This window comes from Neodiprion fabricii, chromosome 3 (assembly GCF_021155785.1).
Source record: "Neodiprion fabricii isolate iyNeoFabr1 chromosome 3, iyNeoFabr1.1, whole genome shotgun sequence".
In the NCBI taxonomy this organism is placed as follows: Eukaryota; Metazoa; Arthropoda; class Insecta; order Hymenoptera; family Diprionidae; genus Neodiprion; species Neodiprion fabricii.
The window spans coordinates 8393886-8419398 of record NC_060241.1 but is presented as its reverse complement, the minus strand read 5'-3'; the positions used below and the strand labels follow the sequence as shown (position 1 = coordinate 8419398).

The 25513-nt window shown below is 39.8% G+C and overlaps 1 protein-coding gene across 15 annotated transcripts in view; it reads right to left on the bottom strand.

Moving 5' to 3' along the window:
- Positions 1-25513, bottom strand: part of LOC124179077 (ras GTPase-activating protein raskol) — a 224979-nt gene that overhangs the window by 14656 nt on the left and 184810 nt on the right. For all 15 annotated transcript variants that reach the window (XM_046563114.1, XM_046563106.1, XM_046563110.1 and 12 more), the window contains 2 exons: positions 13745-13839; positions 489-775 (listed from right to left, as the gene is read on the bottom strand). In XM_046563114.1, the coding sequence (XP_046419070.1) occupies positions 489-775; positions 13745-13839 (382 nt within the window). The remainder of the gene's footprint in view (positions 1-488; positions 776-13744; positions 13840-25513) is intronic.

The following is a 25513-nucleotide window of genomic DNA, read 5'->3' as shown; positions in this document are numbered from 1 at the left end:
AGAACCCATGTTAATTTAAATGTTGAATAACTTTTAAACCGTGAAGTCCATCGACTGCAAATTTTGCACATGCATTCATACAGATAAAATGAACAATCAGTCAAATTTTTATCGTTTTCCTAATGCTAGAACCATACCGCAAGAACATCCTCAAATCCAATACTGTAATAAACTCTTTGTAAAACTAATCTTCATGTCGCGCATACGATACTACCACACATACATCAGTGTGTTCTCCGCCAGAAATTAAATTTGGCGTTTCGACAACGGCGACAAGAGCGTAAAATAACTAGGTGCAAGTTGCGTGTACGCAAGTAACGCTACACGTGCCGACATCCTCGGCGTAACCGACTCGTCGAGAAAATTAGCCGTCGCAGCGTCACTGTGGCCAAGCATACGTGCATATACGGTCGGTCACAACAACAATCTGCATCTCCTCAACGGTGTAGCGGTGGATAAAAATGGTGGTTGCAGCACTTGCAGCTTACCTGTGAACCCACTGATCCCTCTCGTGGGCGGTCTTGCAGCTAAAGTACTTCGGCACACCGCTGCTAGGCGTTACTTGGAAACAATGCTGTCGGCCAAGGAGGCTCGGATGCAGAGGCGTAACAGCAGCCAAGTCCATCGAGGTCACAGCTTGTCCGCAGAGAAGCGACTCGTGCGAACGGCAACCCCTCAGTCCGGCCGCTCCGCGTTGTTTTTGCCGTTCGAGTTTCGTCACGCTTTTCGTTCGTTTCAGGGGATTCGATCGAAACGATCTCTTGGAGAAGAAATTCTGCAATAAAAAGAAAAAGAGCGGATGTAGTTCGGTTCAATTTTGCATTTTTTAAACCAAGTTTCTATAACCATTATTAAGGATGCTACATGCATATGAAACTTCATCGAAAATATAAGTTTCCGCTTATGCTAAGTTCCGATTACACAAGAAATACAACGGTACTAAATATTTAGCCTCAAGTTTACCATTATATTCTTTTGTATAGCTTATAATGATTTATTTAATCAAAAATTAGGTAAAGAAAGTGAAACCGTTTCAATACAATACAATAAAACAATCTAATTTGTAAGATATCGATAATTTGAGTGAAGCTTTGATCATTAGGTCGCCCAAAATGATTGAACTCTAGTGTTTTTTTTTTTTTTTTATACAATTCTAATGTTTTTCAACTCATTTTGCTTGCTGACTGGGCATGAATTACCTGAAAAATAATCAAAAAATGTTATAACGCGCTGCGTATAGTTCGTATATCAATATAATCCGAATACAGCAGTAACTACAACGTGAACGAGAGTATTTTATCCATAAATTACCGGGATCAACTCACGATGAATATACTGCGCTATGCAACCACGCGTCACAGCAGCGGGGGTATCGCATTCATTAATTTTTCCAAGTTCAATCGACCAGAAAAATAAATGTTGTTAACAAAAAAAAAAACATCGTTATTGTAGGTTGTTTTCGCGTCTTTCGATGGTTTTCAGATTTAAGTTCGAAATGAGAATAGTAATTTTCAAAACGCTACATCTACGATTCCTCTCCAACCATTTGTCGGATATACTTAGAATTTGACCCAGATTTTTATAATTTCGGAGTCTATCAAATTCCAGCTGACATATAGGTATTAAAATCTTCTACGCGACAATTAATTGTAAGTTACGAGCAAAAAATGTCATTTTCCAATCTCAAACAAGCGTATCACTTCTGCATCACTCCTCGTTTCAGTATTTTTCGTTATCTCTTTCCACCGCCATGGTTCCGGTAACATAACAGTTTCACCGGTACAAACTGTTCGGTTTTTTACATCAACTTTACCGTTCTTCCGAAAATTTCACCCAACGCGTCGCCGACGTGCAGGAAAAAGAGTAACGGGTACTAAGAATCATCTAAGCTTTAGTATCGGGATTAAAGCGCGATATGTGGAAATATAATTTGCTTCTTTGGTAGGTAATCTCAAAGAATACAATGACAACTTAAAGGTACGCGTTGATTGAGATACGGATTAATTATCTGAAGTGATTGTGTGGTGATCGTAGGTGCCATTGCAGTGATTGTGGTTTTTAGTTTCTTTTTACTGGGCCACCTGCACTATAAATCTCAATCTTCACCCTGGCGTAAAGTGATTAACGTAAAAACTCGGAGTTCGTATTCGAAAAAATGATATTGGTCAACACTTTTCAATACTACAGATTAAAATATAATTTGAAGGAGATATCAGGCACTTGGTGAAATTTATGTTTGGAAAAAAAAATCAAAGAAATAAATAAATAACAAGAAGTAATTTCCAACAGAAATCGATTACAACGATTGACGCTGTTTCTTTTTTCGTTCTGTCCCGACTTGGAAAATCCTCTAAACCACATTCAACGCAGAGCTGACTAAAACATTCGTCAGTTTTGAGCACACCGATCAAGGAGAGTTTTGGAGGTAAGAAACGAAATCGTTGCTGGTTCCCACCTGGTCTGCCACTGCTGGCACACCAAACTCTCAGGTATCGGTAGAGCCAAGAAGACTCCTAGGTAGAGCGTCAAGCACGTGGCTCGGTTATAGAGGTGGATATATCGGGGAACAAGTCAGACAACTTTTCGGCGCTCATATTCCATCCACAGCATTATGCATACGTGCGTACACGTACATAATACACACACGCGTGCGTAAAGCCTGAAATATTTTTGCCCGTTTGAACGAGGAAAAAATAAAAAGAATGAAAACAAAATCCTCCGTGCAGCATCCTTCCTCTTTTTACGCATTCGAATCACAGACACGGGACGAGTATTATCAAGCACACGTAATTGTGGGGCACGGATAACGCGACTCGTTTTTACGATAAATATCTTCGTCGCTTTGCTGATCCACGGTCGTATTATTTGATGCGGAGCGCGGTTGCGGCTTGACCGCATTTGACGCATAAAATCAGATCAGGAATCGAATTTCTAGCCAACGCGTCTCGCAAACATTTTTCAACATGTCAGTGGAGTTGCGAAACACAACGTGGGTGCAGGAAAAATACTTCGATCAAACGAAAACGTTGCAAAACGTGAACCCACCGTTTGCTTATAGTGTTACAAAATAAAACTCTAGGTATACGTAATTTATGACGGTCGTTGAGAGGACCGGTTTACAATTTCTTGTAAAAAATTTAAAAATTGATACGCAGTGCTGGTGATTTTTATCAGGAAAATGTGCTTTATGAAATTCATTTAAGTTCAATGATCTTAAAGAGGCATAATAAAAGTGTGAACAAACGTTAGCGCATAATAAAGTGAAACAGGTTTTAGAAAGGCTGGGCGAATCCGTTCAAGTCACAGATTTATCAATCTTATCAGTTTGTAATGAAAAAAAAGATTAGTTTTTCAAAAAGTTATCGTATCGTGTTTCTCGTAAATATGTGTTTCTCGATAAGAAAGATAGCTACAAAATGTGAAATCCACATTGACACGTGAAATAAAATGATAACGTTTCCGTGAACTAAGTTTTGCACTCCTATACACCAGCATCGATTTGATACTTTAATGAAATCATCCAAATTTTCTATTTCCTATTTAGACGATTCGCGTCCATTTAAAAATGTTCGATACAATCAGACGAAGAACAGCTCAACTCACCCAAAATGTGGAAAGAGGACGAAAGTATCGAAGAATATATGGTATCCGTGAGTAAACTTATCCTGTGTACTGTATATAAATATATATCAAATGTGAGAGCAGCGATCAGCTCGAGAGAAAATTGTCAACTGGACTATCGTGGATTTCCAATGACATTGCTCTCTCAGCTCCGGTGAAGTGAAAGGCCGATTCTCCGCCTGCCTCCCATGCTCACCATGCACGGGATTACTATACATATACCTATAATACGATACACGGCCACCATACAGACACCGATACCTCCTTCGCACTGGTACCTTGGGTAGGGTAAAATGCCCACTGATCGGACAGCACCCAATCAACGGACGCTATAAACATTTCAGGTCTCTTTGCGCTATAGATTTGTTTTTAATTTTGCTCCATTTTGTTAGTTGTTCGTTTCATTATGTGCCAAACTGACAATATTCTATCAAATTTACGACACATTCACATTTGTCGATAAGTTATCGTGAATCGATAAGCCCCGTGTACATATGATTCTTTTTGGATTTGTTATGGGCTTTGTCATCGTTCACATTTTGAATTGACAAATTTTATCGCATTATTATATTTGCATGATACTCTTTGTTTCGACATATTTCCTGCATTTCGGCATCTCATAAATAATGTAATTTATGTGGACGATGTGCATATCGATTTTTATAAAGTGGCAAGTAATTTGGCCGATAAACAGAACTTTTACTTTCGGAATAATATGCAGATTCAGTCACGTCGTATTTGTCATTGTTTCACTAAAAACGCATCAATGTTTTTGGATCAAAAAAAACGAATCCGTGATCGAAAGACTGTTTCGAATGTTTGGAACGGTACTTTACAGATCAGTGAAAATTCACTGATTCTCGGTTTTAAGTATACAACTGGAAAAAAAAACAGTGCATATACACTGAAGATTCGGTGACTTTTTACTAATATTTCACTGATTTTCAGTGTGCATTCAAATATAACTCTCTAATTTTTCACTCTCTTATAGGCACGGGCTAGAGTTGAGATGTGAATATGAAAAAATTAGAGAATTGTTTTTGAATTTTTTCGAAGTTTATTTGGATTGCGCGCCGGAAAAAATCGTCAAAACCTTAAATAAGGACCACCCTAGTGGATATACACTGATTTCCTCCAGTGATATACTTATAACTTATTCACAATTAGAGAGTAGTGTCACTTTAATAATTGATGACATTCGCGCATAAATTGAAGCTGATACAACACTCTCACTTTAAGTGTTTTATAATTCACCAGTCGATAGGTATACTGTTAAAAATTTCTGTATAGAACTTCCTACGCTGTATCGGAAGTTTTACTCGGATACGGGGCAGTGACTTCACCATACATTTACTGTCTATTCAATTTACAAATACAATAAGTTCACTACGCAATTTAGTAGATTCAAATGACTTTTTTGTGTGTTTTTTTTTACAAATTTTAGTAACAACTAAATTTTTTATTGTAAATTTATGACAAACATATAGTGATTTACGTCGCTGCACCGCATTTGTAAATTTGCAACCTGATTTCGTAAATCGATAACTCGTTTCTACAGCAAATGTGTAGTAAATTCACAATAATTTTTAACAGCGCAGATCGACAAACCCACACGCACTTGGAATCTGGATAAATTGAGAAAGAATATTGATCACAACTCGTCAAGGTCAGTGAATTATTACTATACTAATTCGGATTTGGACATCAGGATTTGGACAATTGCTTAATACTCTATGCAGCGATCCGCAGGATCAACGATTTCCTTACTTGTAATAAAAAATTGAGAAATCTAACAAGAAAATTACCCGGTTCATAAAATAGTTTATAATCACGTTGACAACTTTATCATCATTCGACTCGTCCATGGTTACACCAGCGCACATTTTTTCTCGTTGATACTACGGTTCAAACGTTCACCAATAAATTCCGAGAGAATATACTCGAGTGGCTTTTTCTTGGTTTCCGCAAGTACTGGGTTCTAGTTTCAGAGAACTGCGCAGGAATTCCGATGAAGAAACAGGGCGCCAGAAGAAATAGCGGGTGAAGTGTAAAACCGCGGGATTCAAATTACTGTCACCGGTCGGTTTCGAGCTTGAGCTGGAGCCACTTTCTTTCTTATTTGAATTCCCAGTTTACTCAGCTCGTGTAATCCACTCTAAACTTGCTCTTTCTTTCACGATTTACGGTTTGATACACGTTTTCGAAAACCAACGCCGGTCACACGTAGCGCGTGTAACTTTCACTGGTACAACGACACGCGTCAGTGTGACGTTAAATGATCGATTCAATCTCATCAAAAATATCAACACTTTTACGCGAAGCTCGATTCCCACTGTCACACTTTAAGACAACCAACTTATGAATCGCACATTTTTGACATTCGTGCTTCACCTGAAACGCTGGCTGAGCGATCGTTTCGCGGCAAAATCTGAACCCGGACTAACGCAGCTGTTGTATCCTGCCGGTACCCATGACGTAGATTGCATCGAGGGCTGAAGTCAGGGATCATTCGGGGTGATCCACCTTTGTGCTCACCCCAGCTGGGCTGGGTCAGACCTGGCTGATCGCCCTCTTCCCTTCGAAGGCGACCCCAAAGACGGACAAAAACGTCTTTTCTGGGGTCGAATCGAGAGGGGTTATAGACGAATGGTCCGGATCTCCGAGTCCGGAGCGATGCGGCGCATTGCCCCCTTAGGCAGCACCGAAAACCGAAACCAGTTCGCAGTTGCTTCTCCTTTTCCATCTCTTTTTACTTTTCTTTTCTTTCATTTGTTCCTTTCCTTTATTTTCTGGTGGGGGGGTTTGTTTCGAAGCGTTTCTCGCTCCGTTCTCGTCTCCTTTTTTCCCCGTTTCGTTCGCCGTACGCACCCTCTCTTCTCGATAAGCACCAACCATTCAGGGTTCATTGTTTTAGGACAAAAAAAATCTCCCGCTGTTACCTGCTTAGCTGTGCGATTGGACTCTGGTGCGGATTCCCGGCTGCAACGTGCCGAAGTAAGGCCAGAGGCAAACCACGGTACTTACTCTTGGATCCTTCAAGTGTCTCAGAGAGTCGACAGACGGCACGGTGGTTGAATTCCAATTTTACGACAACGTGTCCACCTCATGCCTGCCACATACCCATATGTATGTACATGCTATGTGTGTATACATACAGGGTGTCACGTAAGTCGCGGGTAACAAGTTTCTAGCTTTTTTTATGTAGGAAAAATAAGCCCACTACTATAAAGTATGCTTGAAATTTCTCTATCGCGCATATTGCCGAAGCTAACGAATTCAACGAACAATAAGTAGGTGTATTGTATGCAATGTTGGAAATGCGGTGTTAAATGTAATACCGAAAATATTCTATAGAAGACCACGCCATTTTGGTCTTGATTTTACAACTACTTGGTGTAAAGAATCGAACGATTTACACTAATCGGTGTGGACTTTTATTTACACTGTGAATTTTCTCGCAGTGTGTTTATCCATTCGAAGTATTAATTTGGGGCTTTTGTGATCGCTGATTAAAGACCTGAAGGCGATGTTTAAAAATTCTGAGTGGATGACTCTTTGCGTCCCCTATTTTAAGTTCCCCAACTCGCACTCCGGACAAGTAATCGGTGTTTTGAAAAAATCTTCGATATCAAATTTCCCCAAGTATCAAATCATGTGATTTCCTTCTGGATTTCAAACGACGATAATAGATCATCCGCTTCATAAGTCCAAATTTTGTGTTCAGATTTGTAATCCGCGATCTTGTAAGCACACGATTTTCGAATTTCGAGTCAATCAGATTACTAATCATAGGTGAGAAAAAATTCATCAATATCCTACTGACCGCGATTTACGGCAGAGTTTGTATAATGCGCGCTGCACCAAAGAGAATCTTTGATCTTTTTCTCCTAGTAGTGCTGTTCGTGCTGTTATCGATTTCTCGCAAATAATTTGATTTCACAACATTACTCTGAATCGAATGAGTAATTATTACGCATATTTGAAATTGTCTTGTTAAACCTTCGTCAAAATTGCGCAGAAAATGAAAACGCATTGAAAGTTTGAGGTTCTATTCAGGCTCTGAAGATGGGCAATTGCGTCCATTAACGGATTTTGAAACTAAGATAAGCCGTTGCGTTTTTGCCGGCATTAGAGAAAGAGCTTTACATTCCGAAAATCCCTGTCATAGATTTGGTGCGATTGCATCGCATTTCTATATTGTATACACTTGGTGGAAAACCATGCGTCGAGGATGTTCGGGGGGGGAGGGGGGGAATCACTCCCAAGGGACGAGAGGAATTTAAAAATGACCCTGAACAACGCGGTGTGTGCGCAGGTATAAAGAACATGCCCGACATCCGGTTTTTTGGTTTCTAAAGAATAGCAGGGGAAAGGGGGGGGGGCAAGAAGACATCTTTGCTTGTGGTCAAAGAACGTATAGATGCGTATAACCGCTGCATTGTCAAAACAACGATGACGAAGAAAACACGGGACACCATTTCGGGACACTGGGGTTGGTATGAGAATTCGAAAGAAAAATATGTGCCAGGAAATTTTTATTCGAAATTGGAATAGACTCCGTTTGAGCAAGACATAGACACTTTTCTTTTCTATATGTTCATTTTTCACAAATACTCATAAAGTTTAAATATTTTACAGGTTTAACGCATCTTACAACCCGGGATTTCTTCGTGTTTAGTTTTTTGTCGTCGTTCAATAATGTCGCGGTAAGTTGATAGGACGGCAGAGATTGGCCAGTGCACTTTTGACGTTATTACAGCTACCACTTGGCGCCATCTTTCAAACCACGCGAAAGGTATTATAGTTTCATTTCCGTACCATCGTGTAACTGAAAATTTTCTAGATGACATACTTGTTTGAAGGGCGATACGTTGCGTATCAGGATTTGCTGTACTCGTTTTGTTCATATGGAACTGGAGGTTCGACATTTCTTTTAGAATCTATTTCCATACCTTGGTAAAGTGTTTGGAAATGAAAATAAGGGAAAAAAATGTAGATCGCTTTGAAACGAAACTAGAGAAACGAACTCAAAGAATTGGAAACAGCCGAGGAAAATGGAAAGAAAGTATAACGGCAAAGCTTCAGACATAAATTGGAATGTTCGGTTAGAAAAACACGCAAGGAAGAAGAACTAGTAAAAGGAAAAATCGATATCGCGGAGTAGCTAGCTTTATGATAATGTCGTCAAGACCCGTTTCCATTTCGCTGCAGAAATCGACAGAGTTCGTCCTCCTCGGAATGTAACGTAGGTACCTCTGATCGATTTCGCGTCGTCATTGTTATTATAATCTTATCTCTCGTTCACACGGTTTTTAGGACGGGAGACTTTTCGGCCTCGAATTTTTCGTGCGCTCACCGTCGGTTGGACGGATGCTAACGATCCTTTGGGAGGAGGGTCCAAATCGACTCAAGAAAAACTAGTTTCAAATATATTCTTCCTTCTCCTGCTGCGGGAGTCAACGTCCACCCGAGAGACACCGGATAATAAATCGGCGTAATAAAAATAGTCCGGGGTCCGACGAGCCCGTTGCCTCAGTCCAGGGGGATAAATTATACAAAATGAACAACTGTGTGCCAAGGTGCATGGGAAGAATTTGCTGCGACTTATTGTCATTTTGTACCAACCGGTAGTGAATTATCAAGAGACACGGAAGTGTCTCGCACCACGAATATTAGAAAAAATAAAAAAATTTCCCGAACGGAGTGTATTATTAATTAACAAAGATAAATACTTATTTGTATAGTTTTTTTTCTGCAAAATTATTATTCACATTTGTACTTTATGAGATTTAATCGATAAATCGTGGCTGCTCTTTCATATATATGTGTAATTCTGAAAATTTATTTTACGTCAAAATTTCGAAAGTGCACTATAACCTCACAATGAACGTCAATCGCAGTCTGCTTCATTTACTTTGTTTCCTATGTACGTCTTTATACCCAAGAGAGTGTACAGAAATCATTTATCTATCATTATCAATGAGTATCTACATTTTCCATACACATAACCTGACAGATATAATTATAATATACTTGGATCTGTTCGAGAAAGTTACGGGGATGCGCCGATTAGGTACATCCAGGTACGTCGCTTCAGCTCGGCATGCACCGTAGAGGCAAAAATTAGTCCAGAGCTCAAAGTTCGTACCAAATCGTACGTCGTAACATCAGTGCTGGTCAAAAGCCAAGAGTCTATAAAAATTGTAGAACGTCACGAGTGTGCAACATCGGCTGGTATGTACACAGCAATAGTAGAAGTATCATCACTTTAGTATCTGGTTTTACAGGTGGATGCAAGCATGGTATTGCCTCTCTCACGTGGGTTCACCAAAGAAGCGTTTCGTGCGTTTGAACGGACGATAAGAATATCAGAGCCAGTGGTGAAAAGTTTGTAAATGTAAGAAATAAATCAATAAAATGATGTTTACATCCATTTTTTCATCTATAATAATATTGCGACGTAAGAATGCAGCGAATATGGCTTCGCTTTCTTGAACAATGATGCCTTCACTTTCGGGGTTATGAGGGCAAAATTGTTGATACAATCGAGATAATGAATAAGAAAGCATTTAAACGTGGTTTAAAACGTACGGGTGAAAAATTTATGAAGTATATTTTACACGAAACAAGAGTTGCCTGTCAGATAATCGTTGAAAAAATTGTTCTACCAATGAGTCCAATCGCCTAGCGGTTATTTTTAGCTTGACGTAAGAAAATTTGCACAACACAGAACAGCACGCTTTGTGGAATATATTTTCATTCTTCGATCACGAAGTAATATGCAATGCAACAATGTGATGAGACGTATGATTAGAGACCAAAATTAGACAAACCATGAGAATCCGGTATAAAAGAAAGTACAAGAAAATGATTCAGTTGAACTTCATGAAGGGTTTCAATTTTTTTTGATGTACAAAAAAAAAACACGTTGCTTTGACCAAAATTTAACTTGAACGACTACATGTGTCAGTTTTTGAATTGTTCTGTCACGAAGTTTCTTTTTTTTCGCCAATTTTCTTTCCAGCATATGAAGCTTGCAATTTTTCAGGAGGTGTAGGAGTCGAAATCGTGTGTGGCCGGTTCTGAAGTCGAACGACGACAGAAGAAGGAAGACGACGATCTATTCTGGGACGAATCTAGGGAGAAGCGAGTTGCTGCTCAGAAATGCAGGCTCGCTGCTCTCAGTCTCATAGTCTAGGCCATCAATCTTGGAGGGCCTTGTATTTACCGTTTCGATGGGAAAAGAAGACCCTCGCATAACGCAATCGACGTGATTCATCCATTCATTCGTTCGTTCACTTTCTCACTCACTCGCATCGTTGCAGAAGTTGCAAGATTATGATACCTTTGGGCGTGGATCAGTTGGCAGCAATGTCAAGTGCGTGAGGAGATTTAGAGGGGTGTTATACCAACCTAACCGAGGAAAAATCGTGTTATAGTTGCGGCAATGGCAGCTATTTTCACGGGATAATAAACGCATATTATGTGTTTATGTTGTTTCTTGCGCTAAAAAATGATATGAATATTTTTATTAGGTATGAAATACTTTCTCAGGAAATACTTGTTATACAAGTGTCTGCATACTCATAGTAAAATCAATCATGTTGTTATGGTTTTTCCTCCTATTTATATGTGTAATAGTTCAACTACTATTCCACGAAATATCTACAACGTTTATGTCTCATTATACAATGTTTTTCTACAGAATTATAAGTTTTCAGTACACCGCATTCGCTACGATAAATACGGAGTGAAAAATTTCGAGTATTGCGTTAAGATGTGGTTAGAGAAATTGAAAATACTATTCCGGGCTGGAAAATGCATAGTGCCTTTGTCTTCATCTTCTCCAAATTATAAGCCCAATTATTATTGTTCGTTACAACAAATGCATTTACTTACGCATCTGTACGATTTTGAATTGGTTTTACGATGGAAAGGAACTTTATAAAACGCGAGCATGTTTTACGTATTTTCCATGCGTGTTTTCCGTACAAAAATTATTTGTTTCTGTAACGCTCGAATCAGTCTGTCAATGCGCGTACGCATGCGCTGTCGTAAAAAAATCTGCCATTACGCGAACCTAACCTCAATTTCGTGCTTCGTGAAAAACCGCGTAACATACTCTTGTTATGTAAATAATCGTGTACAACAAGGAGGCAACGGTCGTTTGGCTTCGCGTATTTGAAATATTCGACTTCGAATGTACGTTTTGTTTGAGGTATAATGGAAAAATTGATAACGGGGTTTGAAAACCACACGGCGACCGACAATCCATGTTCATCCGGTTTCGATAAGCTTCTACGAGCGGTTGAATTACGGTGAAAACCGCTGAACTTTAATGAGATTCAAAATCTTGACATCAACGGAACGAGGAATTATTGGGAAAAAACGTTATTTCGCAACATTAGGCTTGTCTGGAATTCGGTAGAACTCATTCGGTGATCCTAAAAAATAGTCCTTTTTCAATGTTGCGTTGCCTTATCGTTGCTAACTTCAACTTTGTGAACTTTTTTACCTCCTTCGGTATTATTTCAATTTCTTAATATCACATAGATTAGTGAAACGACCTCTCATCGGATTATCCCGAGAAAATTTGCATTTGTTACGCAATACGTATAATAATACAAATAAAAAAGAAAAAGAAGGATACATCTACCGAAACACAGCAAGTTTCTCAAACTGGCTATTATCTTGAATTTAGTTTTGGATTATCTGCTTTATTTCACGCATACGCAGCGACATAAATACAACATGACGGAGAACGTAACACGTGAGAGATACATAACGTATATCGTAACGTATCATTGTCAAAGAATGCCGTTTGTCCTCGAGGAGCTGTTTCTCTTATTTCATATCGGAGAAACGGACGGTTTGAAACTCGACACTCCTGAAAATTATACCTTTCGCTCCATCGGCCGAAGGCAGGCGCCTTGTCAGCCTTAAATATACATGAAACGCTCCAAACAGTGAGACAGACACTCGCGGTGCAGTTGTTGCGGCTGGTTCAGGCCCGTTATACACAGTTTGAATTTCATTGATACGTTTCTAGCCCTGGGGCTTCGACAAACTTACGTTATAATTCTCTGCAGTTGCGCGCTCCGGTGTCAAAAGCGCGTAAATCATTCGTAACGCAAGAGGAACGAAGGGGAGGAGAAAGAGAGAAAGAGAAAAAAAAAAGAAAGTTACCAGAACACAGCCCTAAACGCATTAAATTCAGGCTTCCTATTACCCGTAGGCCAAGACTTCGTACTCAAACCAAACGTCGTAAAGGTTATCTTTATCGTCTTGGTTTTTTTCACGAGTTATTCTTTTCCGCTTTTCATCTCCAAACTGGGGATCGTTTTTTCTACCGTGCATTCAGGACCATAATTTATACCTTTGCCCACTTTGCTTTACAATGGTTAATCGAAAAATTGTAATACTGGATAATAGTGATCACATATAACGTAAACATATAGAACTAAGTAACGAATGTCATGTGTGCGAATGAATTTCACTGACTAATTTTGTAATTGTTACGAGATTGGCGGAAACTTGAAAAAAGTTCTGAATTTTTATAAAACTTTAAAGGGAAACTTGTACAGATTTCGAGAGCATCGTTTCAGCTAGATTTCGAACAGCTAATATTATGCGATTGGGTACGTAACTTTGATGTCATTTTTTTTTCTTTTTTTGTTCTAAAATTTGATGAACAATAATGCGAGACTTTTTCAACCTTCAAAATTTATTCCAAAGATTTTGACAATGTCATAAGTTGAAATGTAGAAAAGTCAAAGTGTAGAAAGGCAGAGTATTATAGAAAATAGAAATAAACCCTTCCATGTTTTGGCTTGATATATTCTCATTCGTTCTGACACTTCTATACTTTAGTTTTCTTTACTTCACCTTGTTCATGCATTTTTTGATTGCATGATTGCATGATGCATTACATGATTGTAGCCATTCTACTTTTTGACTCCACCCTTGGTCAAGAAGTTTATCAACGAATAGAAAAAAATAAAACTATTCAGTGTATGTATATTTAGAATGCCACCACTGAAAATGTTCCCTTTCCTTGGAAATGACCTCTTTACGATACAGGTTGTTCGTAAAACCCGGTTGTTTATATTGACCATAGACTCACCACTATGCGGTTGGGGGTGACGTCAAGGGGTCGGGCACCAAGTACGGGTGTAGCTGGTGCGCTTCCTCGCCGACAGGCTTTCTCGTAGGAGGTATCTGAAACGAGAAAACGAAAATTGCGATTTAGTCGAGATGTCGTGGAAGGATCCGATCGTACCTTCGTCTCACCCTGTTTAAATCATTTCGAAACAGACGTTTATCAGCAATTGGCTTACACACCGATTCTTGAAATGCAGCGGCTGCACGTGCAGCGGTTGCAAGAAACTCGAGACTTTTGTACATGTGAGAAGACCATTTAGGAGGTTGGTAATAGTAAACAGTGCCGAGGTTCTCAAATGGGGCTCAAGAGGGGCGTATTTAGAGGTCCATAACTCTACATTTTGACCGTTAGTCTACAGCCGTTCTGTCTCCGACCGGAAATAACAATATCGAAGTACAACTGTGGGCGTATACACATGTGTATGTCGTGCACGTATATGCATATGCCTATGTACGTTTCTTTGTTAACATGCCAGCAGGGCTCCTTCACCCTTCTCCAATTTTACCCTGTCACGATATTTCGCAAGAAAACGGTAATTCCCTATAAGTAACAACTTTTCCCGCAGTTGTTGTCCGACTCACATGGGTGCTACGCATGCTAGGCCGTTTCGTTTGGAAGCTATACATTTATTTCGCTCATACCTGAAAAACTTGTTTTGCTTGGTGTGAAGAAACGGAAAGTCCTCGCCGAAGCATACGTCTTATATCCGATTTTGAAGGATATATCGTTCGATGAATGCGAAGTTTTCCCATTTACGTAAAATGGAGACAATCTGTTTTTTTTTTTTTTTTTTTTTTTTTTTTTAACTTTTCTTATCGTAACCATCCAGCCACATTTAATGATACGGACTTAATCCTGTAAGTATTTTGTAGAGAATTAATTTCTCAACTATGTGTCCTGTAAGCAAACGTCTTTAGCGGCCAAACTCTTGACTTTACGCCGAAAATTCAACGAAATTAATTCCTCTACAAAATGTTCCTAGAAACAAATCTGTATCATCAAATACACCTGAGTGGTAACCATTACAAAAATATGACATCTTTCCCATATCATTCGAATGGGAAAACTTCGAATTCTGAGAGCGGGCATTCAAAACTGGATTATCGAGTATTTTTTTATTTTTTCTTCTTACGTACAAGTTTTTCAGGTCGGAAAGAAGTAAAATGCTGCTTCCTAAAGAAACACCACAATAAATGATATCGTATCATGTGTATCGTATGACATAAACGTACACATGCCACCATAAAAATACACCATGACAGACGTATATAATAAAAACACGCTTGTATGGAAATGCCTTGATTTTAATTGCGCAAAATAATGTAGTTTTAAATTGTTCCTAAATTTCAATCACGCTATGGTGACTGAATAACGATCTTAGCAAGGATCATTTTCCATCTTCTGAACCAGACGGAGATATTTAAGAATTAGGCCAGTTATATTTAACGATCGAATCTGTGAAATATTCAGACGGTGATGGATAAAAATATATCGATCTTTGCCAGCTCGTTGGCATTTGTATGTCAATACCCGACACCATCGGTTCTTTCAATAACAAGAATCCAACGCATATGAAAATATGAAAGTTCAAGAAATGAAGTACGACAATTATTCAAAGCGTTTAATTTATTGTTACATCTGCCAATCGTGAATTTTTATGTCATAGAAATCTGCGAGTGGGTTGTGCCTGCAATTAGTCAATTTATCGCAATGTATCGAGAAAAATTACTCATGTGAATTGGGAATATAACGAAAAATGTTTGAAACAAATTTAACGAACAGGATGAAAAAATCTGTCGACATTTGTACCGTACTAAAATTTTTACATTTGTTCGTCGTATTCGTGAAATTTCCATACGAAGCGCAAAATTTTATACTGTAAACATAATCGCTCAAAAAGTAAATTTGAATCAGTGCGAAATAACGAAACAGAAAATCCGAGGACAATGATTATGCCGAAAGAGGGAGACTCGGTTTGGACATAATAAACCCTACACGTTGGCTGAAGAGAGCCGTAAATTATGACGAGAGAAAAATCGACATCAATCAATCAGCAGTAACAGCAGCAGCGACGCCAGCAACGGGTTTCATTATTTCCACCGCTGCACCGTTCGATGAACACTGCCCAATATGCTGTCCACCATATGCACGTAGCTAGGTCGACTGCATTTGCATGACTGCACCTTTCGCCGAGAGCCCTTTATAATTAAAAGAATTTTTTAACCATTTTAACTGCGGCATCTGCAGTAGCAGCGCTTCGTTGCCTTGTCGTCGGGAAACGTTGTACAACGTTGCACAAAGGGTAGGCATGGAATAAAACGCAGTAGTAATTATTGTTTGTCCAATTAGAATTTGCCGCCGTGCAGTTGACCTAGAAGTCTTGATCGCTGTTACTATCCAAAATGCAGGTAATGCACGGTTTAACGCTTTTCATTTCGTATTCATTGAACAGCTAGGCGGGACTTTCTATCTGGAGAACAATTCATCCATCTGCGTAATGTATGCATTTATATGCATAGTCCTGCAGAAGTCGAATACTAAAGAATTGATGTAAGACTGATTCTTCTAACATGAATAATAGACAGTTTAATAGTTCGCGATATAAAAATCAACGCGTTTTCGAAAATACTTATATATCGAACCTGCGAAACTCAATTTTGCAAAAAAAGAACAACCATTTAATAAACCCAAATCCCAAAATCGAGAAGAAAAATGTCTAAAGATCCATTTGGAGAACTGTCTGCAAGAAGGAAATAACTGGTTTTCACAATTTTGAGTCGTGCACTTTGTTGTAGAGTCTTCTATTCTCTATTCCAGATCGGTAATGCTCAAATTTTCATACACTGTCAGAAAATTCGTGGTATCAACAATAGTCCATACCGATTAGTATAAGATTAAACATCATTAGTGTAAATCGTTCGACTCTTGACACCAAGTGGTCGTAAAGTGAACACCAACATGGTGTGGAGTTCTACAGAATATTGTCGGTATTTCATTTAACACCGCATTTCTAACAGTGTAAAAAAAAGGGATTTAATACAGACTCGAAATTGTCTCAATTCTTACCATGTGTCACGTGCAAAGAAGAGAAATTGATAGCACTTCAAATGGGTATTTCTAGCAACTGTTCAGTACGAAGTGTGGACGAGTTCAATGCTGAGGATGAACCAGTTCATGCCATCGTGAAGTATTCACATGCAATTGGGTTCATCGAGAAGAGAGCTAGGCAGCTAGTCAGTCGGAGAGCGAATATACATAAATGATTGTTAACGCAGGATACAGTCGACGCTTCGCAAGCTACATGCCTCTGCCTCGTATTGTATCAAGTCCTTCCACACATGGGGGTTCGGACCGTCGAATTTATCGCTCTATTATGGGCTACCCCTCAGATGGGGTGAGCCAAAAGTGCCACTAATGCGACGACTATTAGCACGCGCGATTATATTATAAATGACGTTGAGCCGTGAAGTCTAGCACGGACAAAAAAAAAAAAAGCACGGGACAACGAGGCGACGTCATTCCGACTGGTTATTCAGATGCGTACGGTTGCTCATGGGCGAAAAAAAAATGCGTTCGATCTTTCCTATCGCATTTTTTTATCACTCAGGCACCGTTTCAAGGTGAACGACTTTCCAAGTACACCGATTCATTGCTATACTGTTCAAGAAAATATATGCAGTTAAATGAAATTGTGCAAATCGTACGAGTGGTTGAGTGAATCGTGCACCACTGCTTTGCTAATCAGAATATCAAAATCGGGGATGGTTGTTTCGCGACACAGAGACCGACGTCAACACCGGCAACGCCCTTTTACTGTTTATCATGCCCACATGCATTCGACATTATATTCCAGTGCAGGGATGAGTAGCCGTGTAACCAGCAGCAGCAGCAGGCGTGAGTTCCGTCATTTTGAATATGATTTCGGTGTGTCACGACTGACTCGTACGTCACTTCATGTCACATGCGAGCCCGCAGTGACAGAGGGATTTGAAGCTATTGAAAAAAGTCATCGGATCGTAACTGATTTAAGGATTCTGTAGAAGAACCATCCCACAATTCATCTCCAGTTCCATGGCGACAGCGACTTCCGGATGAAATGGCTCTGACATAAATACCTGCAGAATATTCGGTCATACTGCGGCAGGGAAAGAGGATAAGCGTTTCAGGCAAATGGGTGGGGAGGAATGGGACAGTAATTTTCCGCGATTAATATTTGGAGAGAAAGAGAACAGCTGCTGCACACATTCAGATGGTGTGGCTCACAAAAACTCTAGCAATTTATTTTTCATTTTCATTCTGAACGACCGATTTGACCCAAACAATCAAGCACGTCGTCCGCTCGTAACGCAATTCATAACCCATGAGCTCGAATTTCCCAAGTGAGCAACTGGCTCTTCTCCATGGTGGTCCTGCCAGAGTCCGGAGGGCAAATTTGAGACCCTGCCGTTACATTATCCGTGGTAAATTCCGTAGGAGTGCTCGACTCGCTCTGAGATTCACTCGATTGGAAGGAACACAAAGTGCCTCGTACTTGCTCTGAGGTACTCAGGCGAGCCTGCGAATGAACGCTTGAAAAATACTGAAGAGGTAAAAAAATACGCCCCTCGTACCTGATATTTCACGTTTCATTAATCGATCCGTGATTGCTGACGTATTTCCAGTAGGTGAAACGATCGAATCTGGTTTTAATCTTTGATCCGCGAACGTGGAAAACCGAACGTACTTCCAACCCAGAACTGGTGGTGTCAAGTATATACAGAACACCACAATTAGGTTGATGACATTTTAGCTCTAATCAATAGTCGCGTGTTCCCCACCGCTCAGATGTCGTAATTCAAGATAGACAACCGGTTGCCCGGTGAAACCGGAACCATTGCTGGTAGTAGCTGACTAATAAGCGATGGATTTAAACCTGGGAGGCAACGTTGTTGCATGCGTTAGTTTAATCGGGTTAGAATCAGCTTATCAATGTCAAGATCGCTTGACTTGTTTCATATCCGAATCATTACTACCAAGGGTAATTAGAGCGGCGTGGTGCCTGCAATTTAAAATCGACCGACAGACACGCAACGGTGGACAGGATGGCAGATGCCAGAACTCACCTCCTCTACTCCCACTTCAAAAGGGTAGAAACAGTGGATAAAATCGCGATCACACGTGTATCCACAGCTTGCTACCGTTTGACGTTTGCTTAGCTTGCGGTGGCAGGTGCTGCCAATATCGCTTTGGAGTGAACTGCCACCCAAATTGACTTCGAGGCAATGGTAATGACAATGGCAATAACGAACGCAATAACGCAAGAATTCAACAGACACATTATAATTACGTGCAACTCAGATAACGGCTGAAAGCGGAGTCTTCTGGTACCTTGCACTCCCTTGATCCATCCGTCCGTATGTCTACGCCGGTAATTATTTTCTCAGTTTTAATTCCGCTGATTGACAAGACTGCAGTCTCTCATCTTCTTTCTTTTTCTCTTTCACAATTAGTGAGTGACGCTGCAGAGAACGGAGATCAACGCAACCGTGCGCATACATGCATGTGTGACGTTCGTGATACCACGACTTTGTTCTTCTCTCATCAATGGCTCCTCTTGTATCTTTCACTGCTGTTGCAACTCACAGGCGTGGCCTTTTGGAATTCCATTGCATTACATTCGTGTAAATACGAGATATCAAAATTTACTTTACCATTCTGCAAAATACATTCAACTTTTACGCTGTTTTCCCTGCGAATGGTCAATCGGTTTTGGGAGCGAGTAAACAAAACGGTTCTTTGTAAAACACATTAACGAAACCTCAGAGCGTTGACACTAACAATTGAACGCAATCACAATGAAAGCGACTGTTAAGTGAGGAATGCATTCGAATCAACGAACCGATCAACCGATTCTTCGAAATCCGTTTCAATTGAACCATGCCGATTTTTCAAACCTTTAATATTAACTTCTACCAATAAGTATTTGTTTCTTAGATATGCAGGTCAGTGAAAAAACGTCAATATGTTTACGTTTCGGTCCGGGTATGGGCCCTCCTCAGAACCAATTTTTTTTAATAATCTGGTGCGAGAATTTTTTGACAAGAAAGGACGGACGTTGAAATTGTAACGATGAATTTCAACGTCCGTCGTTCCTTGCCAGTAAATGTGATCCAAGATTCTAACTTGGGAGTTCCGTATTGCACTGTATAATTGTAATGTAGCAATGTATTTTAAAATTTTATTGTGTAAATATGTTTCATCGTCATGTCCACGATAAGTTTTATCATTCAAAAAATTCTCGCATCAGATTATTAAAAAAAATTCGTTCTGAGGAGGGTTCCCACCCGGGCCGAAACGTAAACAAATTGACGTTTTTTCACTGACCTGCATATCTAAGAAACAAATATTTATTCGTCATTATTGAGGTCAAGACAATCATATTCATTAACGTTTACACTAAAAAAATTGGTCACTTCAAAATATGCCTACATTAAATTTTCAAGAGTTTAGGAATTTTTCATGGAATTTGATTTTACGGATTCCATGGGTGCTTGAGAATACTTCATGAGATGTTATCCAGACTTTAGAAAAGATTACAGATTAGTTCAAAGTGTTCACGGAATATCACCGCGTTTCAAAAGATGCAAAGATATACTTCGTAAAATTTCATGGGTGAATATTTCATGGAATGTTCCTTGAATTTGAAGGGAGCACACATGCCATATCAGAATTTAATGTGAATCCAAAATGACTTCGTAAATTTTTTTAATATTTCATATGCATGTACGTGGCGTGGCAAGGATCTATATTCTTCTAGTAGTGTAATTAATGTTTTACGCTTGGTTAAAAGAAACGATGTAAAGAATCATTACTTGCGTAACATTCTCGAGTATGAAATCATCAACAAACCAAAACACAACATCATTAAAAGAATACTGAAAACTTGAAAGTACGTTTACAAATCCAAAATGTTTCAACACTACCACTTAGTTGGAAAAAATATTCTTGGTGCTTTTTCCCACCATGATCTTTTCCGATCAACCAAAGCGATCACAAGATTCAAACTCCGATGATACCTTTACAGCTATATCTGTAACCATAAGAGGCAGCTTAGAAAAAATTCTGATAATAACACGATTGTTCCATGAGAGGCTAACCGACTAACTGTTGAAACAGAAGTGTGCCGCTGGCAGGGCTTTTTGGGAGACTCGAGTCCTTTAAAAATACACCTTTAATCGATCACAAGCAGGAGGAATAGTCAGTCTAGTATCGCCTGCTTATATTTATGTATCCAGCACACAAGCAATGCTCTGTTACTTCGACTGTATTAGATGAGTGTAGGCTGCAGGAATAGGAAGTATTTTTATTTCAGGTTTCCCAACGTCAAGATCCAGTGTTACGTTACTGCAGCTGTTTGAAATACGTACCACGCCGCTCGCTGCAGCGAGGCGACCGCATCGAGGTGCTCCTGAGATGAGTGCTACAGAAGTAAATGGAGTCTGCCTGACGCCTATACATATACACACGTGTACAACATACATATATGTATGCCTACTTCATCCGCACAAGAGCATTTCAATCCATCATCCTCTGCATAATCAACATCTTGAACATATGCTCCGATTCCAACTAGTATAAGATACATATTAAATGAGCAATTAATCCTACTCGGTCATGGCGATAATCGCTTATCGGCCAGTCTGAGCGCACAGTTCACCCTTTTTTCATGCTCATATTGTTGTATAACCATGGGCGTAAAACAGCATACGAAATCATTTCGTCACGCTGGCAGGCATTAGGCAATCGTGAATGAAGATGCAGTCACTCCTCCAGCAGCATCCGACACTCCATAGTCCAAACAAAAAGTCTGTTGATCCTAAGCCGCTGGAACGATGCTTTTGTTATCATTTGTATTGTAATTTTTCTGCGGCGAAATGGTGTATGAGGCATTGGTGACGAAATGCCTCAGGGGTCCCACGTGGTTTTACGTCATGTCTCTTTCTTGTTTGCCTTTGTTTCTGGTATCGTTACAGCGCATGCATATTTTCAATCCAGTTATTGACTCACAATCAGCGGCTACAAATCATACTGAAAGCCATCTCTCGTGGTGTTCTCTTTCGGAATACTTGACTCTAAGTATTTACCGAAGAATCTGGCTATTGAAGAATGTTCTGAATCGTTCAGTAAGCCACCAGGAGTTCAAATTCGAAATCATACTAATGATTAACGAACAATTCGCACATGACATTAACCCAATTCCCCTCACATACTTTGATAAAATGGAAGTGCTACTTGGTGTTCTGACCATTTGGAGTTTGGATCCTTAGCACGAATGAAATTCGACGTATTTTGCTGCCCGGGAAACGGGTAAAAGATCTCATTAACGTTTCACTTCAATCTGATTCCTGCATCCTGAAGTTTGTTGGATTGCACAAATTTTTGTCAGGAGTAATCACTGCAATGGAGGATTTCTTTATCAACGTTTCGTAGTATCTGTGTCCATTCAGATGATATTAGAAGTTTAACCTTTTACAGCCTCTAGGAGTACAATCACCGTATGTGCCAGTCATGTGCCAGGGCGTTACAGTTCTGTAATCATCGCATATAAAGGCCTGCACCCCTTCTTTTTATCCGTTTTCATCCCTTTTCATCCAGAGGCGACCGGAGGGCGACTGAAATGAGCTGCCAGTGGCGATGGCGACGGTGCGTCGCGTCGCTGGCATCAGTCTTTCGAGGATGAAAGTTACTTTTTTGCCGTCTGTTTATGGTCGTGTGAAGTGGCGTACACAGAGAGACGAACATGTTGCGGGCCCGTGGCTGAAAGAGCACCTCTGCATGCACTGCAGCTTTGGCCAAAGCCCGAGTCCTCGCTTTTATGTTAGACGTGGGGCTTGCGGTGAACGCCACGCCGCCTTTGTACCCGTATTTGCATAATTCGGTACAGCTTATTAGCCACGAGAGGAAGAGAAGGCAAGGGAAGGGACTGGACCGGATGTCGTGAAACGAAACTAACCCGCCCGACTCATCCCAACGATCCACAAATTCCCGTCCCGTAGAGAGCTTAAAATTTACATCCACCCGGATTTCGTTTGCTACGGGAGGGTAAGTGGGTGCTGGATAGGTATTCTTAGTCCTCGAAACACACGCATGTGTTCCACACCATGTTGCGTTAATGCGTCTGAATAAGTCAGAGCAAAAACCAACATTCTCAGTATCCGTTTTCTCCCCTCCCGTATCTTATTCACCTCCAGTACAGATCCTTTTTATACTAACGAACTGAGAGGTTAAGTCGCCATTTTTTGCACAGTCAATTTTCTCTGGACCTTTCTCTGTTGTCAACTGGGTAACTTATTGTTTTTTGACTTCTGGGACATTCTTTAGAACTTCGAGAAGGAAAACTGGGAGGGGGAGCAGAATCCCAGCAGCGGTTTCCTACGCAGTCTGGCAGACGATGAAAGTGCTTCGGTTGACAAAGAAAGCCCCACATAAGCCACGTTGAGGATACGTCAGGCGTACAGTCCAATAAAAAAATGAGTAGAACAAAAATGATGATGATATCAGAGTTTTAAAGAGTTTAGATTATTCGACTGAAGATTAGTTGATTGGGCCAAAAGAAATAGTTCAGTTGTGTTTATTATTCATTCACTTGCAATGAGTCAGGGATTTTTTCGTTTGTAAGTGGATTTTCCAGAAACTTCCTGCAATGAATATTCAAAATTATTATCATGATCTTCTACGAATATTAAGTTTATCAATTACAACTCAATCAGTATTTTGCATAATACGACGTTTTCGTAATTAACTAAGGAGTTACAAAGACATTATCTACAACAACATAAATGAGGTAAAATTTGATAAAACCGGTCAAAAAACATGTTCAGATTGTTAATATCAAAAATGTACAGCAAGAACGTGACTGATCTAGTATTACTATTAAATATGCTTTTTCGGTTCGAATTCATAGAATTTGGAATTTTTTTGTTGTAGAGGCGATATTGTGTGGATGAAATTCAGTTCGAATCACTTTACTCGTCATTTGCGATATTTCGGTTGAAAAATTTATCATTCAGACTGTAAACCCGGTACATCCTTAACCTTCAATAAGTTTTACTGTCATCCGTACGTTTAGCTTACTAACTTTCTTCAGTTGTGTAAATCTATACTTATACATGCCTACTTACATCGTTGGCAAAGAAATTATCGAGAAGAAAGTGTGACTATCGTACCAACGTGTGACACATATCCTAAGGAATGGATCTAATAAAAGATATCAACAGAGCAATGACTGCACGCAGCGAATAACCCGGCGTCGACGACGACGAAATGGGCAAGGCAGGGAACACGAACATCCAGAGTATGCTGCAGTGATAATTAGAAGAGGAAGAGAGAAAGGAGGGAAAAACCGGATACATCTCGCTCTACTCCCATGAGTCACATGAGTTTGGAGGGGAAACCACGTTTCCACGAATAAGTTCACGTATGAAACTTTTGCATGATGCATAATATCATTTCGGACTAATGCTTGTGTATTACACATTAGAATACAGCCCACTCACTTCTGTGATAAAAATTTATCAAGGCGTGATTGGAAAATGCAACCCATCTATTTTGTTAACTTCATCTGATTGCTCCAAAACAGGAATGAAACGAAGTTTTACGGGATTTTGTGTAATACAAAGAAAAATAGACTTCTACATTCATCTGAATTTCACGTCTCACAAGGAATAATCGTCAGCCAGCTGTCTCAGATATTTATAGAAATTTTCATACACCGATTATAGGTCTCAGTCGTCAGAGTTGGAATTCACCTCGCTTAAGGTTTTAGAAATTATTCACATTCTTCCACACAATTTGCCATGCAAATTGTGGGCCGCCTCTTGCTCAGTTTAAGCCGAAGAATGTGATAATATCGGCATACAAAGAAAAAGAGAAAAGTACTAAAATGTATTATTACATAACAGCAACGTTTCATTTACGTCTGTGAAAGAAGAATCGACTCGTGAAAGAGGTCTGGAAATAAGATTTGAGGAGGAAACGAGCTGCTGTTAAAATATCGGGAAGCCCAGTTCTTTTCAGTCTATGTCTATGCCGTAACTCTTGTATGCATCTAGGCAAGTACGTATATATGTACACAGTTAGCTATAATTAGCTTCTCAACTGCACGCAGGTATCACTCGATGTATAGAAAGTAGAAATCGGGTATAGCGCAACCAGAATAATTCGGAGTCAGCTACCCAGGAAACGAAATTGTGCCTACGCCAGACAGGCGTTTTACTGCTTCCGAAATTCACATACCAATTATACGTATCTATAGTTACGAGAGTAGCGATATGCAGCGGCAATATCCATGCAGGCTTCGTAACAATATTAATAATAACAACGAGAAACGGGCGCTGTAGTGCTGTTAACGTAATCATGCAAGTAGGAATTCGGCAAGAACAAAGCTGCGTTCCAGCCTTAATTAAACCCGGGTATAATACGTGTTTTCATTATGTGGGACTCCGAGGTGGGTTCAAAGAGATATTCAGTCATGCGATGTAGGATAGAGAAGATACATTTCGTATGTAAGCCCGTGGGATGAGCGAAGCGACGATGAGGGAGGATCTAAAAATATACGTAAATCATCATCATCGCCATTGGGATTGTGCGGTTCGAGGCGTTGAAACCTTGCGGAAACAGATCGGGAAACTTATAGAATTCGTGTTACGTAGCGTTACACATATGCACGTTGTATACATAATGCGAAAGCGA